We start from the raw sequence: 19,352 nt of genomic DNA, 5'->3' as shown, positions 1-19,352 counted from the left end.
TTTTTCCTAGACAGCCCCCCACTTGCCATCATTCTGTTCGGGAGAAACACGGTTGTCATTTTGGGCCTTGTCCTCCTTGCTGCCAGCCCTGCAAGAAAGTCTTAGAGAAGTGCCATCACTTGTGTCCTGCCTCTTGCCATGATGAAGCACTTGTGAAGCAAACTGGCGTGGTGAGAGATGACCCGGGGCTGTTTTAAGACATGAGCACATTGTACAGTATATTCAGCAGAACTGAGGCGAGGGGGGGGAAGCTCTCCTACTTATTTTTATAGGAATTGATTAACTGAGAATACTTTTTTTCATGCCAGTTATTCCATATATACTTTGGCTTTTTCTTTGCCAATTAATCTGTGTATTCTTGTATTTCTGCCTGTAGTCTGATAAGCTCCTAACTGTTTTAGAGAATTTTCCTTTCCTTCTTATTTGTATTTTAGTCTTTCCCTACCTCTTTGTGTAAAAGATAAAAGAGAGGTAAATTGTGTATTGCCATCTGTGTGACTCATCTAAAGTTGGCGAGTTACCTACTTGTGTATCAAGAGCCACTGGTGAGCAGGACAGGGAGGTTGGCTTCCCTGTCAGGGTGGCGTCCCCTCCGCCCATATAAGCCAAGGGATAGGAGACATCTAACCCACTCCCAGAGGTTGGAATTCAATGGCTAAGTTTGGAATCTTTTGCCAAAACAAACAACCCAGAGCCATTTGTTAGCTTGGGAGAAGACATATGATGGGAGGGGGAAGAGGTGACTAAGGGGGGTGGAAATAAAAGGACAGATGGAGAAAGACTTAGGAGGAGAGAAGGTATCATTGGTAGAGGAGGAGGCAGAGGAATTGACTAGATGAACCACTGAAAGAGTTACTAGAGGGTTGGGAATGGGTGACCAAGGAGCTGGCCCAGCTTTCAGTCCCTGTAGAGGAAGCAGAACGACAAAGGTGTCATTGTCTCCTGCATAAGGATTCCTTTTGGGGTGAGTGAAAAAGAAGTGCATGAAGGAGAAGAGAATGAGTAAAGAAACAAAATGAACATGGAAGGCAAACAGGTGGAATGTGCAAACCAGCAGATAAAAGAGAGAAAGAGACAGGTGTTTGAAAGGGAGTTTATTCAGGCTGGGGGAGAGGAGCTGGGCATTGCATGGGGAACTGAGTGTGGCACCCTTCTTGTGGCAGCCTGTGCCAGGGATCTCAATACACCTCTCCCTTGAAGACGAAGGAGGAGTGTCATGGGAGAGTTTGTTCCTATTGAAACATGAAAGCTGGATGCCACTGAACTATGTTGATAAGCCTGCTAAGCAGGAGGAGTTGGATGTTGAACCATTTTAGGTTATTGTTGAAAGAAAGAAATATGTTTAAAGCAGAAAAGTCTCCCAGTCATCAATTTGGAGCTGGGAGTGGGGGCTACCAGAGAGTCAGAATCCAGTCATACCACCAAATGAAATTCATGCTGTGGTGCACACGTTTAGCTTTCCCTGTTAACACAGAAAAATCATTCTCCCTCTCCTCCCTTGCCTATTTTATCTCTTCCCTCAGTATCCTCCTCATTGGAAAAATGTTCCTGCTTGTCAGCATATTGTTTATTTTCCTCAGGAGAATTTAATATTTGCTCAGTCATGTGTGACTTCAACATGCTTGTAGTGCAAAGAGGTTTGTGTAAATTCTTAACAAATTTCTTGATAAACTGTTCTGGCTTTTCTAGGTCTTATTGGTTGCTTTCAAAAGTATCAGTAATATGTATCTTATAACAATTTACACTTTCTCCTAGCATCAACCTGCTGGACCCTGGGAACAGTCAAATGAGCCTGCTTTTGTTCAGACAGCATTACCTTGCCCTCCATGTCAAGTCCCTATTCCAACGTGAGTATGAAAATATGATTTGGAGTGCCATATTTCTGTACTATATAACACTTTACTGTTTCCAGTGCATTGGGAACTGTACCCCTAGCAGAATTTGTAAAGAAGAACATTGTAGTGGATTGTGCCTCTTCAGTGTGCAGCTTGGGATTACCATGTCGGCTAGAACCTTTTTTAAGGCTTGTTAAATTACATTCACTAATCCCAGAATTATCTGCCCAAGGTAGAGGTGGCTTGTTGTGACTTAGTTACAGTTATGCAACACTTCCATACCAATGCTACAGTGGTCAAAGCACCTGTAAACAGTTGCAACATTAACATACACTTTTCATCTTTTGTATTTTACTTCTGGATTACTAATTTTATTTATTTATTATATTACCCACCATTTTATCTAGAGAATTCTGAAACCTAATCAAGGTCATATTTCATTCAAGAACAGAATCTTTGAAATAGCCTGGTTCCAAATCATATAAAGTCTTATGGATGATCACCATCACTTAGAAATTTATCAAATAGACTGTTAGCCAGTGAGTCATATGCTCCCTGGAACTGACCCAGCAGTCTGGCTATAGTGTTCTAGATCCACTGACATTTCTGGCTGCTTTTTAGAGATGGCTCCATGTAGAGCATGTTACAGAAATGTAACTAAAGCATGTGTAGTGACCTGCTTTAGTTGCATTTCTATAACATGCTCTACATGGACTAAGTCTGGTATTCCCACACATAGCTGGTGTGTACCACCTGTAGCTATGTAGAAACAGTCTTAGTCATCACCAAAATGTTTTGCATCTAGTGTCAAGATTGGGTCCAGGAGTACACTCCAGATGTGTGCCAAACTGTCCAAGAAAAAGCCTATCCATGATAAGTTGGATTTTTGTTCCCTGTTCTGCTATTAAACTAATTTCTTCCAGAATGGAGACCCAATATATGCCCTTTACTCAAGGGCATATTTCATGGATTCTGGTAGACAGGAAACACATAAACAGCTATGATATCCTTTCATTCAAGAAAAATTCTATGTTGGGCCATATGTTTACTGGATCACTAAAAGGTTAAAATTAAGTTAACTACTGAGTTATCCAGAACCACGCTGATCTGTGGTCCATGCCTGTCTGTAGTCCAATATGATGTAAACTTTGAGGTTCAAGCAGAAGGTCCAAAAATGGGCCACATGTGAGGCCAATGGCCCATGAAGTCAGACTGTCGGAAAGACAAAATGGAGTTTTGAAACAGAAGTGACAAAGGTATTAATTAGCAAAATTGTCTACCTTGCTACAGACAAAATCCTGGGTTGCCCCCTCCCACTTTGTGTTCAACAAGATGGAAACTCTACAAATTGATACCCTTGTCACTTGCTGGCCAGCGAACATCTCAGTGTTTAGGGATAGATTGCTGTGTAAAAGAGCATGAGGGTTGTTTGCGAATTTTTGCAGTAATAGATTTTCCAAGTAGCTGTAATATCAGTACTCACCATTATACTTACTAATCAAGAGCTTTCACTCTTTTTAGAAAGAAAAGCTTCCTTAATATGTGTATCCTTCTGTGAAATATTGTTAGCAAGAGGCCTAAAAGAAAAGTGTGTTCATAGCCTTGCCATTCTAATAAACTAGCAATTTAATAGATGACTCTCCTGGTTTTAAACAAATTAAAAGTTGCAAGTCTTGGAGTGTATTATCACTGTTACAGGTAAAATGCCTGTTTGCTGAATTAATGTGTGATTAATTCAAGGAGCTAAATTCAAATAATTTGACCTTTTCTGCTGTTATGTATTTGCAGGCAATGCCTTGGAAAACATGAGGTGAGTCATAAAAGGATTCATTCTTTGGTGTAGACCTGGAGCATGCATAATCTGGTTTTGATAAGAAGATTTAAAATGAAGTTTTAACATTTAACTCATTTGAAATGATTATTTGCAACTGCAAGAATTTTGCTTTTCAATTAAGAGCCATAAATTTATTGTATTTCATTTCACATTTGCTGGCATTTACATTTAGTATCACATAATTGTTCTAAATAATTTATAAGAGTGAACCTGAATTCATCATGATGTAAACTTCTGACTGTATTTCTAGCAATATGGAATGCTGGTAGAATGCGCCTCTGTTATTGTTTACTAGGATGATTTAGCGTGGGCTTAGTTTTTATGGAATTCTACTATTTTATGGGTTTCCCCAATTGTTTGGAAATGTTTAAATAATATTTTCTTTAGTTTGTGTAGCTGGATTAGTGCATTTTATAGATGTTTCTAAGGGTATCTGCAAATTAAGTTTTGAAAATAGATGCTAACTATTGCCAAGACACATATGGTGCCTGTTTATAGACTCTGAGAGCTCTCTGCTTGTAACAAACTGTATGTTATGAATTGCAGCTGAACATTGCACAGTAAGGCCTGTTGTAATCTTGGTAGGGCAAGGGAAGTCAAGGGAATTTCTGAAGTTTCCTTTAATGCTTTGCTGTAAATGGAAACAAGCATGCACTTTGTCTTTAATCAAGCCATGATAACATGAAAAATTGAAAAGCATTGAAGATTAGGTTGGGTTTTTGTTTCTATGCATAAGAAAAGTAAATTGAAGACTTTTTGTACAGTATTTAAAAATACATTTTGGGAAAGATATTTTGCTTTACGATTTTTAATTCAGATATTATGTCAAGCTTGAATTATTTATTTGTCTTTAAAGCTAAAAGTATCTCTGTATAGATAAGTAAAGGAAGAATGATCAGTGACTAAAACTGGGCGAGGCTGTCCTTACAAGGCTGAGCTAACAATCAAAAAGATGATCCTTCCGAATTAGATTTGTCCATTCTATTTATCTGACAAAGTGAGAGTGACAACCTTTTGTTTTATAGAAGTTCAGTATTTGTGTATGTATACATTTAAAATTGGGATTATTGTATTTTTGTAGACTATAATTGATGCAAATCAATGAAAGTAATCAAACAAGAATCAGTGAATTTTAAATCAAGTTGACCTGACTATAACAACTGAGATTTGCAACAAAATAATGCAGGGCATCCTAAAAGTACTCCTTTTCAGAGTTCCAGCTGAGCATTTCACTCCTCTCGCAGATTCCATTTTTCTTTTCGACTCCCGGTCTACATTGCATGGCTGCCAACCATGCTATATCCTCATTGAGCAGTTTTATAGATTTTCTTTGGTCCTTGTTAGGTTTTTTAAGTGTTGGGAGGGGGTTTGATGGTGTTTGTGTCTATGTGTTTTGGTACACTGAGGAAGTCTCCCGAGCATGGTAGTCCATCTCTCTCATGTTTCAATAGCTTGAATTTTGAGTACAGCACTAGTAGAACTCACAAAAGATTTTGTTGTTAGAGAGAGTGACTGATTTCATTCCAGATAATCTGGCATGACAGAGAAAGGTGGACTTTTAAGTGTTCTGCAGCCATTGCATACCGTTTATTAAATGTATTCATGAGATTTCAAATCATGATACACCATGGGAACTCACTGAAAGCTTACTTACTCTAATCTAACATCAGATCAGATAATAGATCTGTCCCCCCACTGGGGAAGAAACAGTGAAAATGATTCCAAGAATGCAACATGGCTTTCATCAGCTTCTGGTCTTATGGACTGACATATGAGCCTCACAACATTTATCCCCGTTTATATACAATCATGAGAAAAAACAAGTACTCCCTCTTTGAATTCTGTGGTTTTACATATCAGGATATTAGAAAAATAATCTGTCCCTTAGTAGATTTGAAAATTAGGCAAACACAACCTCCTGTTTCAAGTCATTCAGTATTCTCATGCTTTGAAACAAATTCCTTGAAAATGAAAGCCCAATAATTGACTGGGAACTTCTTAGTAGGGTAGTCTTGTGAAAACCATATTAATATGTTATAAAAGGCTTAAGTTAGATTGTTCATTTGTAAATAATCAGTACCATATGATTTGAGTCTAAGAAATAGGTCTTAGCAAAAAAAATGGTATGGAGGATTACAGTGAATTGATAATACAGTCAAGTGAAAAAGAAACTACACTCTCCTTGAATGTTATCGTTTTACGTATCAGGACATAATAAAAATCATCCGATCCTTAACACTTCTGAAAATTAGGTAAATACAACCTCAGAATAACAGCACATGACAATTACACAAGTCATGATTTATTTTACGAAAATAATGCCAAAATGGAGAAGCCATGTGTGGAAAAACTAAGTACACCTTATGATTCAGTAGCTTATATAGAACCACCTTTAGCAGCAATAACGTAAAGTAATCATTTTCTGTATGACTTTATCAGTCTCTCACATTGTTGTGGAGGAATTCTGGCCCACTCTTCTTTTCAATGTTGCTTCAGTTCATTCAAGTTTGTGTGCATTTGTTTATGTGTAGCTTTCTTAAGGTCCTGCCACAGCATTTCAATTGGGTTGAGATTTGGAACTTGACTGGGCTTGGGTTATTGGTAATTTCTCTGAGCATTGCACCTTGTCTGACCTTGGGGTGAATTTGCTTGGATGTCCGCTCCTGGGAAGATTGGCAACTGTCTTGAACATTTTCCACCTGTGGATAATCTTCCTCACTATAGAATAATGGATTTTTAATTGTTTGGAAAATTGCCTTATAACTCTTCCCAGATTGATGAGCAGCAACAATCGCTTCTGTAGGATCATTGCTGATGTGTTTCCTCCTTGGCATTTTGTTAACACACACCTGAATGCTCCAGACCAGCAAACCGCTAAAACTTCAGATTTTATACTGGTGGTCACACTTGCTGACAATCACTTTACTCAAGGGCATTTGGTTAGTGTTACATACAGCACTGATGGTACCTGTCTGTCATGGGTGGAGGGAAAGTTCCATCCTATGGGGAGTGGAAGGCGGGACATCAGGGGGAGGTGCTGTACTGTATATATATGTGGAGCTTGTGTGGAGGAGTGAGGAGTTGGAGTCTGTGTGTCAGACTGAGTACAACTGTGTGTCAGTTAGTACATACCTGATAGGTTCAGGTTTCTATGTGGGTAGCCAGAACTGATAGGTTCAGGGTCTGTGCTTTACTTTAAAGTGTTCTGTGTGAACCAAACTGTTGTATGTATGATTGAGACTAAGCCACGTTACAGTATCTTATTTACTTGATCTTTTTATTTACCCTGTTTGTTATTTAAATAAACCTTGTTCTTTTGTTTGTTAAAAATCCATTCCTGGTCTGTGTGACTCCTTATAGGGAATGGTTGGTGGCAGCATAATTAAAGTGTGGCATACTCCAGTAGGTCGGGGGTTGTCACATTGATTGGTGTCCAGCGTGTGGGATACGACTGGTCCAGTTGTCCAGTGGTCCAGCAAAACCTTGGCAAGTGTGCCCAGAGCAAGGGGGGTCTAGTCAGGGACAATCTGAGAGCGCGTAGGTAATCTTCTAGGCTTACCTCACGGGGAGGTACGCTAGTGGAAGAACGTGCCAACTCAGATTGGGGACTAGATTAGGGAGCTCTGAGGCAACCCGTTTTGGCGGGAAAAGGCTGAGGCAACGCTGCGTGAAGTAACAGTGATCTAGCCTGTCTGCTGAGAGGCCTAGCAGAGGGGGTGGATTCTGCCTGGCAACAGTTGCAAGTTAGTGCTGAAGGAACAGCAGCAATCTATAGAAGGCTGTTCCTGAGGCAAAAGGAAAAAAGTCGTCGCTTTATTTTGAGGCTTGACTTTTGAAGGCAGCCTGTTCTGGGGGGGGATTATGCCCTTGACTCGAAGCCAAATGGCGGAAATAGGTGAAGTGAGAGAACCACAGGTAGACCAAGGTTCTGAGGAGGAATTTGGCTCAGTGCAGGATGAGAGCACGGGAGAACAGAACCCAGAACTCAGAAAATTGCTCCTAGCCCAACAGCATGAACTGAGGGTGAGGGAGATGGAGCAAAGGGAAAGGGAGAAACAAAGACAATTTGAAATGGAGAGGGAGAGAGAGAAAATTGCTCTGGAAAAAGAAAGGATGGCGTTTGAGTTAAGAAAATTGGAAATGATGAACCAGAATAATAATAACAATAGAGATTCTGAGGTGGGCCAATTGTCTAAAACTGACCTGAAGAAATTCCCTGTGTACCACAAGGGAGATTGCCCTGAGGTGTTCTTTTCCCTCGTGGAAAGAGCGTTTGTGGACTTCTCAGTAAGGGAAACTGAGAAGATGACTATTATGCGATCTTTGATCAGTGGCAGCCTGGCAGAAGTCTATGCAGAGATGCCAGTGGAACTGTTGAAAGACTTCGCTGAGTTTAAAAAACTGGTGTTTGCCAGACATGGGATAAATGCTGAACAGCTGAGGCAAAGATTCAGGTCACTCACAAAGAAACCAGAGCAGACTTTTACCCAAGTGGGGGCCCAACTGGTGAGGTTGCTAGAGAAATGGCTGTCTCAGGAGGGGACAGAGACCTTCCAGCAGCTCAAAGACCTGATAGCGCTGGAACAGTTTTATTCAGTCCTGCATGGGGAACTGAAGTTCCAGGTGAGGGAGAGGAAACCGAAATCTGTGACAGAGGCGGCAGAGATCGCAGATTTTATTTACCAAATAAGAAAGCCCTTAGGTGCTGAGGGGAAATCTGTAGGTAAACCCAAAGAAACCTACAGCAAGTACTCTCAGGGACCAGGGAAAAACCAGCAAGGGGGAGGGGCCCATGTTGAAGGGAAGCCCTCAGACATGAAACCACCAAGACCTCAGATTTTGGAGGGAAAACCAAAACCAGAGGAGAAAGACTCCAAGTACAGTAGAAAATGTTATTTCTGTCAAGGAAAGGGCCATCTAATCTCAGAGTGTGAGAAATTAAAGCAGCTAAAGGGAAATATGCCTCATGATTTGAGTGGAACCAAGCCAAAAGCTGTGTTCTGTGTCCAGACAGAGCAAAGCTCCTTGCCACTGAGGGAGCCTGGTGCCATGGTTACTCACTCTGGACCAGTTACATCTGCTGATCAGGCTGGGGAAAATGGTCCTCTTGTGGAGGTCAAGCGCTGCTTACTAGTGAGGACAGATTCGCAATTGTTTGAGACCGCAGGGGTGGACGTAGGAATACTTGACCATCAGTATAGGGGGCTAAGGGATACTTGTTCCCAGGTGACCCTGTGCCATCCAGATATTATTCCTAGGAAGTATATAATCCCAAATGAGAGCCTGAAGGTGGCAGGGATTGAGGGACAGGTGATCTCACTGCCAGTAGCTGAGGTACCTGTGAGCTTTCAAGGCTGGAGGGGAGTGTGGCGGCTAGCGATTTCATCGACTCTGCCAGCAGCCGTGCTTGTGGGAAATGACCTGGCTGAACATGTGAAACGGGTGCTAGTGATTACATGCTCACAAGCTACCACGGGGACAGTTCAGGGGGGTACTGAAGGGCCCGAGGCGGAAGCAGATGAGGGTAGTTCCGAAGCTGTGGTGGAAACCTTAACCACAGACAGCAAATTTGGCCAAGAGCAAAAGGCAGACGCCACTCTCCGAAAGTGTTTTGAAAAGGTGACAGACACCCAGTTAACACCTGAAGCCACAGCGAGATTTCATGAGAAGAAGGGAATTTTATATAGAGAGACTCTGATGAATATCTCAAAAGGGGGAGATGGGATCGGAAGTCAGCTAGTGGTACCTGAAAAGTATCGCCCCATGATCTTACAAAGGGGGCACTCTGACATGTTTGCTGCGCACTTAGGGGTGAACAAAACACAGCAGAGAATCACACAAAATTTTTACTGGCCTGAAATAGGGAAGCAGATCAAGGAGTTCTGTAAACAATGTGATGTGTGTCAGAGGCATGGGAATAACCGTGACAGGACCAAAGCAAAGTTGTGCTCTTTGCCTGTGATTGACACCCCGTTTAAATGTATAGGAGTGGATATTGTGGGACCTTTGCCCAAGGCCACAAAGAGGGGGAACCGGTTCATTCTCACCATTGTGGACCATGCCACGAGGTACCCCGAAGCCATACCCTTGACTAACATCGAAACTAACACAGTGGCAGATGCCTTGGTGGGGTATATGTCCAGGATGGGATTTGCCTCAGAAATAATCACAGATTTGGGCGCATCGTTTACATCAAAGCTCATGAAACGCTTATGGCAAATCTGTGGAATTAAACACAAGGAAACCACTGCCTATCACCCCGAAAGTAATGGGTTAACGGAGAAGTTCAATGGGACTCTGATGCGCATGATTAGGGCTTACTTGGCAGAGAATCCAAACAATTGGGACCAGAAGCTGCAATCCCTTTTGTTTGCTTATCGATCAGTGCCACAAGCCAGTACCGGGTTCAGTCCGTTTGAACTTTTGTTTGGGAGAAGGGTGAAAGGTCCACTTGATTTAATCAAACAAAATTGGGAACAGATCACCCAGGATGACCCACAAGACGTTGTGACATATATAGACTCTTTAATGAATGACCTAAAGAGAAACCTAGAGCTAGCAGCAGAGAACCTGCAAGCTCAGAAGGTTAGACAGAAAACCTGGTATGACCAGCAAGCCAGGGAGAGGCACTTTAACCCAGGAGAGGAAGTGCTTTGGCCTAGGCCCTGCAAAGAGAACAAACTGCAGCTGGGTAGCCCAGAAATAAAATACTTGGGTCACATAGTAGGGGGAGGAGTGATTAAACCCCTAGAGGCCAAGATAGAAGCTGTTCATGATTGGCCCAGACCCACCACCAAGAAACAAGTCAAATCATTTCTTGGGTTGGTGGGCTACTACAGAAAGTTCATTCCGAGGTTTAGCGAGATGGCGACTCCGCTGACCGATCTGACGCGGAAGAAGACTGATGACCGCATCCCGTGGACCAGCGACTGTGAGGAGGCGTTCCAGAGGTTGAAGGAGGCGCTCGTCCATTATCCAGTGCTGCGTGCTCCAGACTTCGACCGGGAGTTCATCATCTACACCAATGCGTCTAACAGCGGGGTAGGAGCAGTTCTTTGCCAGGAGGATGAAAATGGTGACCAGCATCCAGTGTCCTACCTGAGTAGGAAACTCCAGAAAGGTGAGAGACATTTGGCAACCGTGGAAAAGGAGTGCCTGGCCATAGTATACGCGATCCAGAAGGCCAAACCTTACATCTGGGGAAGACATTTTGTTCTGTGCACTGACCACTCACCACTGCAGTGGTTAAAGACAATGAAAACCCATAATAGTAAACTTATGAGGTGGGCTTTAAACCTGCAAGATTATGACTTTGAAGTGAAGGTGGTCAGAGGGTCAATGAACTGTGTTGCTGACGCCTTGTCAAGAAGACCCGAAGAGTGAAGACGGCGAAGAAATATGGACTATGTATATTTTGGTGACCAAAAGTTAATTGTACCTGTTTATTGATCAGTCTTGGTTTGTATTAATAAAGGTAACTTAATGTATTGTAAATATTAATGTTTAAATGCCTAGTGATATGTTTAACCTAGAGTGTAAGTATGGTATTGTGTGATAATGTTTAACTGTTTATATGTTTTGATCCTGGTTGTTTTTTTGGAGAAAAGCACTTTAGCTTTTCCCCCGCAAAACAACTTATAAAGAGGGGAGGTGTTACATACAGCACTGATGGTACCTGTCTGTCATGGGTGGAGGGAAAGTTCCATCCTATGGGGAGTGGAAGGCGGGACATCAGGGGGAGGTGCTGTACTGTATATATATGTGGAGCTTGTGTGGAGGAGTGAGGAGTTGGAGTCTGTGTGTCAGACTGAGTACAACTGTGTGTCAGTTAGTACATACCTGATAGGTTCAGGTTTCTATGTGGGTAGCCAGAACTGATAGGTTCAGGGTCTGTGCTTTACTTTAAAGTGTTCTGTGTGAACCAAACTGTTGTATGTATGATTGAGACTAAGCCACGTTACAGTATCTTATTTACTTGATCTTTTTATTTACCCTGTTTGTTATTTAAATAAACCTTGTTCTTTTGTTTGTTAAAAATCCATTCCTGGTCTGTGTGACTCCTTATAGGAAATGGTTGGTGGCAGCATAATTAAAGTGTGGCATACTCCAGTAGGTCGGGGGTTGTCACAGTTAGAAGCCCCTGGCTGCTACTTAGCCTCTTAATTCCTATGGCAGCAGTTAGGGTGTACTTAGTTTTTCACATATGACATCTCCATTTTGGCTTTATTTTTGTGAAATAAATCGTGACACTGTGTATTATCACATATGTTGTTGTTCATCTGAGTTTGTGTTTGCCTAATTTTCAAATCTACTAAAGGACAGATTATTTTTCTAATGTCCTGATATGTAAAACCACAGAATTCAAAGAGGGAGTACTTGCTTTTTCTCATGATTGTATATAAATATTGGTAGATTCTTTGATTACAGTTCAGTGTGCTTGATAGATGGAAACTTCCTGGTTGAGTTATACTAGGAATTACTTTCCAGAATTTGATTAGTGTTCTTGTCACTTACCATTAATAATTACAGCTAATTGCTGAGGCATGTCTCAGTTGTGTGCCTGGTCATGCACTTGATCATAAATTAATCCCTTGATAAACTAACTGAGATGCATCCTAGCACCTTGTCTTAGCTACAGTTAACCACAGCAAGGCTGCAAAACTTACAGGATTAGACTACAGTTTAAATAGTTAACTGGCAACAACTAATATTTATTGTTATTTTAATTTGCTACTTTTGTTGATGATGAGGATTGGCCATTTCCGATCCTTTTAATTATTATTTTAAAGTTAATATAACCGATTAAAATAAATATAATGAGATCATATTTTCAGTTTCACTATGATTAACATCAATAAACATTTATTTGCCGTATTTGCCAGCGTATAAAACGACTGGGCGTATAAGACAACCCCCCCAACATTTCCACTCAAAATATAGAGTTTGTTATAAACTCGCCGTATAAGACTATCCCCTCTTCCGCACACCTTCCACACACCAAATAAAAGGTGCTATTCATTGTCACTATTGTACGGCCACAGCATGACTGCAGCGCCTCCGCCCCGCCCCTGCATCTCCCTGTGACCGGCACTAGTGTGCAAGTGCGCATGTGTGAGACAAGGGGTGGGCTGGAGCATTGCTGCTTCCTGCCGAGCAGAACAGGCTGGTCACGTCGAAAAGGCTGGCACCCCTGTCTTGCTGCTGATGCTTGCCGTGGCCGCGCTGGATACCGCGCGATACTGGACAGTATGTAGAATGAGGTGGGCAGGCATCGGGAGGCTACTATGGGCACCGGGCGAGCATCAGAAGGCCACTATGGGCAGTTATGTCTATCCCAACTGAAGTGCACTCGGCGTATAAAATGACCCCCCCACTTGGAGGCATGTTTTTCAGGGCAAAAAAGTAGTCTTATACGCCAGCAAATACAGTAACATTAATGTGTTAGTATCTGCTCATGCTTCTGAGCCCTCCTTCAAAAATATGACCTTTACATCTGTACTCTAAAGTAGTGGTCCCCAACCTTGGGCCTCCAGTTGTTCTTAGACTTCAACTCCCAGAAATCCTGGCTAGCAGAGGTGGTGCTGAAGGCTTCTGGGAGTTGTAGTCCAAGAACATCTGGAGGCCCAAGGTTGGGGATCACTGCTCTAAAGCACTGAGGTATATCTCAGCATGGTCTAATGCACTGGTTCTTAACCTTGGGTTACTCAGGAGTTTTGGACTGCAACTCCCAGAAGCCTTCACCACCAACTGTGCTGGATGGGGTTTCTGGTAGTTGCAGTTCAAAAACATCCAAGTAACAAAGGTTAAGAACCACTGGTCTAATGCATGTGATACAGACCAGGCAAATACTCCTAAATCAGCACCCTTCTCAGCACTTCTCTCTTGTAACAATTTGTAGTAGGTCATTTTTCTCAAATTGTTTGCAAAGCATACATATGGACTTTCCTTCTAAAACTTCTTGGTATTGAAAAAGAGAAAGTGGAAAAGTTAAGAGAATACTGTTCATATTCAGAGAAGTGCATTGCCATATTACTGTGGCTCTTCCACAGGGATAGGCAACCTCTAGAGTCCACATACACCTGGACCACAGAGAGCTTTATTTGTCCTCATCAACAGCACAAATATATTTATTTTAAAACAGCATTTTTTTAACTGAAAAAGTCTTATTATGCTTTCTAATGCCATTTTTTAAAAATACATTTTTAGGGGTTGTTATAGCAGCTCGTTGGTGTTGGGGGGGATGAAGCATGGCAAAATTGCATCTCACACCTCCTAGAAGGCAACTTCCTTTTTAAATTAAAAAGGAAAAAAAATAAGTTGGAGATATAGGGGGCTAAGACTTCTAAGCCTTTTGTTTCTGTTCTGGCTTAGAAGTCTTAGCCCTCTATATCTCCAACAGTGGCCACAGGATCATGGCCACTGGTCCTATCAGCTCCTGGGAAATAGAAGGGGAAGATATGGAGGCAGTGACAGATTTTACTTTCTTGGGCTCCGTGATCACTGCAGATGGTGACAGGAGCCATGAAATTAAAAAACACCTGCTTCTTAGAAGGAAAGCGATGACAAATCTAGACAGCATCTTAAAAAGCAGAGACATCACCTTGCCAACAAAGGTCCACATAGTCAAAGCTGTGGTTTTTCCAGTAGTGATGTATGGAAGTGAGAGTTGGACCATAAAGAAGGCTGACCGCCGAAGAATTGATGCTTTTGAATTGTGGTGCTGGAGGAGACTCTTGAGAATCCCCTGGACTGCAAGGAGAACAAACCTATCAATTCTAAAGGAAATCAACTCTGAGTGCTCACTGGAAGGACAGATCTTGAAGCTGAGGCTCCATTACTTTGGCCATCTCATGAGAAGAGAAGACTCCCTGAAAAGACCCTGATGTTGGGAATGCGTGAAGGCAAGAGGAGAAGACAGAGGACGAGATGCTTGGACAGTGTCATCGAAGCTACCAACATGAATTTGACCCAACTCCGGGAGGCAGTAGAAGACAGGAGGGCCTGGCATGCTCTGGTCCATGGGGTCACGAAGAGTCGGACACGACTAAACAACATGTGCAGATACACACGGATATATTATAATGTAGTATGGGAATAAGGCATAAGAGTCAGACACGACTTTATGGCTAAACAACAAAGACTTCTAAGAAGTTCTGAGGAGCACATTTGAGCGCCTGGGGGCCTCAATCAGCTTATGAGCCATCGTTTACCTACCTCTGATTAGCAGGCATTGTCAGATGATGCCATTCTTCCAAACGCATGTGGAAGGATGTGCTTTACATGTAGAAAATATTGCATTCAGTCCTGGTTATTTTAATTGGAGACACCATTGTCTTGTTGCACATCAGAACTCAGGGGTAGTGCTATTTCTCAAACTGAGTTAAACAGTTCAGGGATAAGCTTATGGAACAAAGTTTGAAACTTTGCATTTGTACGTATCAGTTCTGTTTAAGTTATTTAAAAAACAGTATTTTTTGTTGTTTTATGTATCAGCTCCTGAAAAAATATCAAGCACTTTTGATTTAAGGTGGCCATAGTTATTCCTTCCTAAGTGAGTTCATAGCATGAGTGTGAAATTCTGAACAAGACACTAATGGCAAAGCTGCAGTTGTCCTTTGGACAAGTTCTTAAGTGAAATCTTACCTATAGTAAGTGCCTCGACTTACGAACTTAATCCATTCCAGAAGATGGTCATAAGTCGGCACCATTTCCCATAGGAATGCATTGAAACATGATTAATCCGTTCCGGCCATTTTTTGGTCGTATCTCAATGTGCCGGTCGCAAGTTGAAGCATTTGTTCCCATAGGAACTAATGGAAAAGTGTTTAGTCCGTCCACTACCATTAGGGGGAGACTTCTCTTTTTTAAACTTAAGATGACTTAGGTTTAAAAAAGGGCAGGAAAAAGAGAGGGAGGGAACAGTGGGGAAAATAGGAAAGAAAGAAGGTCATCACTGGAGCACACAGACTTCTCAGACAAAGGTTTGTGCTTTTAAGCACAAAAAGAGAGGATAGAGAGAGAGAAGACAAGGGGGGATGAGACTTTGGAGTATAAAACACATGTTAAACCCACACATATTAAACCCACACATGTTACACCAACACATGTTAAACCAACAACTTTTAAAACAAAAGAGAGATCACTTAGCTTTTGGTGTGTTCTGGAAGACATCACGGTGACATCTCCGTCAGGGGTCTCCTTAGGTAGAGTAGAGGTGATTTCTGGCTGGAGGACAGGCAGGTGGTTGGTGAGATGGTCATCATTGGGAGGTAGAGGTCCCCTCCTTTGGGTCACCTTCTCCAGTCATATCCGACTCTAGGGGGCAGTGCTTATCCCCATTTCTAAGCCATAGAGCCAGCGTTTGTCCATAGACAGTTTTTGTGGTCGTGTGGCCAGCGCGACTAGACACAGAACGCCGTTACCTTCCCACCATAGTGGTACCAGTTTATCTACTTCCATTTTTACATGCTTTCGAACTGCTAGGTTGACAGGAGTTGGGACAAGCAACGGGAGCTCACTCCGTTGCGTGGATTCGATCTTGTGACTGCTGGTCTTCTGACCTTGCAGCACAGAGGCTTCTGCAGTTTAACCCGCAGCACCACCACATCCCATTTCTAAACCAAACATCTTTTAAAACAAAAGAGAGGTCATAATACACAAACCCTAGGATCCACAGAATTAAAAAAACACATTCTAGCAGGGATGAAAAATGCGAGAACTGTGCACTGCAAGACTCATCAAAGCACAGAAACATAACCCCCCCCAGCCCAAACCCGCGCAGCAAAAACCAGCATTACAGTACTCACCCAGAATAGGCAGTCTCTCTGTTTTAAAAAAGAAAGTCAAAAAGCAAAAATCCAAAAAGCAAAATTAAAAAAACACAAAAATGCCAAAAAATAAATACAGTGCAGTGCGGTACAGTACCAGGCAGTCCAAAGTATCTCACTTGAATCCACACTAACCGCTGGGGCGAAAAAGCTATGGAGAAGCAGCCTCTTCGCTGACCAACGGTGAACTGAAAGCAGTTCAATTCCCCACCTTTTTGTTTTCCGTTCATAACTCAAAGCACTGGTCGCAACTCGAAGCAAAATTTTGCGGCCAGAGCTGGTCTTAACTTGAATTGAACAACAGTATTTTATGCATGCCAGTAAATTATACAGTAGACTTTAATTCGATGGCTCAAATCCTCTTGGCTAGTTATGTTGTCCTAACATAAACATTGTAATTGTTGGAGGTGAATTATCTTCAATTAAGAAATCACCATAGACATTATATATTGTATGCTGAGTTACAAGACTCATAATGTCTACTATGATTTCTTAATCCGGAGTAGAGATGGGGGTATTTGTATTTGTATCCGAATATTCCTGCACAGCTGGAGTTTACGAGGGTCTGGCCTCTGGGGCCAGACCGTCCACTCACACATCTGGCGGTGGCCCCTCTCTTCCTTCCAATCACTCCAGAGTGCCACTTGGCTGGCCACTCAGCAGCCTTTCAAGGAGACTCGTCCTCCCTCCCTCTGCCAGGAGAGAATAGATGACTGGGAAGAGAATGGTGCTCGGAAGCGATTGGAAGGATGAGCGATGGCGGTGGACGTGTGAGTGGGCGGTCTGGCCCCAGGGACCGCATCCTTGTTAACTGCAGCTGTGCTGAGATGTTTGTATTCATATATGAATACCCCATATCTAATCTGGAGCAATTTGTGTTCAGATGTTGTGCTATTTGCATAGCTACGCAAGATAATTTTGTCCAGTGTATTTTAAAGTGTTTGACACTGACCAAATTGTAATGTTGTGGAAGTTGCTCAGATTAGTTTTTAATTAAAATTTAAAAAAACTGCAGCATCTAAGAAGTTGATTTAAAGCATGCTGATTTTCAGGTTTTTAGGAACTCTGAGAAAATATACCAATTTGAATTATCAAAATATGCCAGTAGTGAAATTACCAATCATAACCACTTCCAAGAGATAGTGTTTGGCTGTCATGCTGGTTTGTTTGAACTTCACTTTGTAAGGGAAAAAATTAAATTTTTATAGCTGCAGCATAATGTGTATGCATGCCTATGGTAGTTTAATGATTGCAAACTTACTCTCTAAATTTGGTCTTTGAAGAATTATTTCTTTAAAAAAACCTTCATGTTGCAAGGAAAAAAGATATGTGTTTTTTTTAACCAGATAATCCCAGACTGCTTGCTTTTCCAGTGTGCTTTATATCTATTGGTACAGCGTGCAGCCTTTCATTTTCATTCCAGACTTCAGCAAGAATTTTCACTGTGTATTTTTGAAATGGCTTTGTTGACTCATCTTTATTTCAGTTATTTCAGTATTGGATTTATACAGGGAATTCTGGTTTCATTTTTTAGAATACAAACATAGGGTAGGTTTACACAGTTAATTCCTATTTGAGGATTAATAAATTATAGCTAAATTGTCATTAAAGCCTACTCACTGCATGTTTTTGTATCTATATTTAGTACTTTAAAATTTCAGTATCTTCTTTCTTGGTTCTTTTGTAATATTTTTCTACTGGTGTATGATCCTGTCTTCTTGGTTGCAGCTCTTAATTCCTTTCTTACTTGACTCTCTTGCTAAGAATGTATTCAGTAGTTTTCTTGACTCAATAATAGCAATGCATTCCTTGCAGTCTCCTAATTTCTCATCATCCTCTTACCTTCATTCATCCTTCTGCAGACCATCTCCTCCCATTGCTCCGGAGCTCGCGATGGATTAGCCACTCCTTGACCTGGCAGAGACGCTTATCATCCTGCCTTCTGCCAGGAGTGGCTAATCCATCGTGACCTCTGGAGTGATAGGAAGGGATTGTGGAGCCCACAGCGGACAGGTGAGGGGTTGGTCTGTCCCCAGGAGGCTGGACCCTCATTATCTGCACCTGTGGGGAGATATTCATATTTGTATACAAATATCCCCCTCTCTAGTAGGATCCTACAAGCCCTTCACGCCTTGTAGTGAAGAATACTCCAGAAGCTAGGCATATCACTATCCAAGTCTACCATAAAGAGAAGATTTCACGAGAGCAAACACATAGAGTTCACCACAAGGTGCAAACTATTCATAAACCTCAAGAAGAGGAGGGCCAGATTAGACTTTGCCAAAAAAAATTGTAAAAAGTTGTGACAAACCCAGACCTACTGGGATCTGCCACACGTTAACTAAGCTGCCACCAACCATTCCCTATAAGAAGTCACACAGACCAGGGATGGATTTTTAACCAATAAAAGAATAAGGTTTATTTAAAACAACACACAGGGAAAATAAAATGATCAGGTGAATAGGATATAGTAACGTGGCTTAGTCTCATTCATACATGCATACAGTTTGGTTCACACAGAACCCTTAACTTGAAGCACAGACCCTGAACCTATCAGTTCTGGCTAACCAACAGACACCTGAACCTATCAGGTTGGTACTCTGACACACAGTAGTACCCTGTCTGACACACAGACTCCCACACCAGCTTCTTCTTCCCAGCTGCTGCTTCGTCACATCCCAGCGTCTCCTTCACCACACAGGCTTCACATATATATACAGTACAGCCCCTCCTCCTGATGTCCCGCCTTCCACTCCCCATAGGATGGAACTTTCCCTCCAAACCCATGACAGACAGGTAACATCAGTGCTGTATGTAACACCTCCCCTCTTTATAAGTTGTTTTGTAGGGGGAAAG

The 19,352-nt window shown here is 42.0% G+C and overlaps 1 protein-coding gene across 2 annotated transcripts in view; it reads left to right on the top strand.

Annotated features, from left to right (window-relative positions):
• The window catches only part of NFXL1 (nuclear transcription factor, X-box binding like 1), a 92,104-nt gene that overhangs the window by 29,672 nt on the left and 43,080 nt on the right, over positions 1–19,352 (top strand). For both annotated transcript variants that reach the window (XM_020789633.3, XM_073001294.2), the window contains exons 13-15: positions 11–170; positions 1,756–1,847; positions 3,624–3,645. In XM_020789633.3, the coding sequence (XP_020645292.3) occupies positions 11–170; positions 1,756–1,847; positions 3,624–3,645 (274 nt within the window). The remainder of the gene's footprint in view (positions 1–10; positions 171–1,755; positions 1,848–3,623; positions 3,646–19,352) is intronic.

Source organism: Pogona vitticeps, chromosome 5, assembly GCF_051106095.1.
Source record: "Pogona vitticeps strain Pit_001003342236 chromosome 5, PviZW2.1, whole genome shotgun sequence".
NCBI classification, from domain to species: Eukaryota; Metazoa; Chordata; class Lepidosauria; order Squamata; family Agamidae; genus Pogona; species Pogona vitticeps.
Note: the sequence above shows the minus strand (reverse complement) of the source record. Positions and strands in the feature narration are given on the sequence as shown.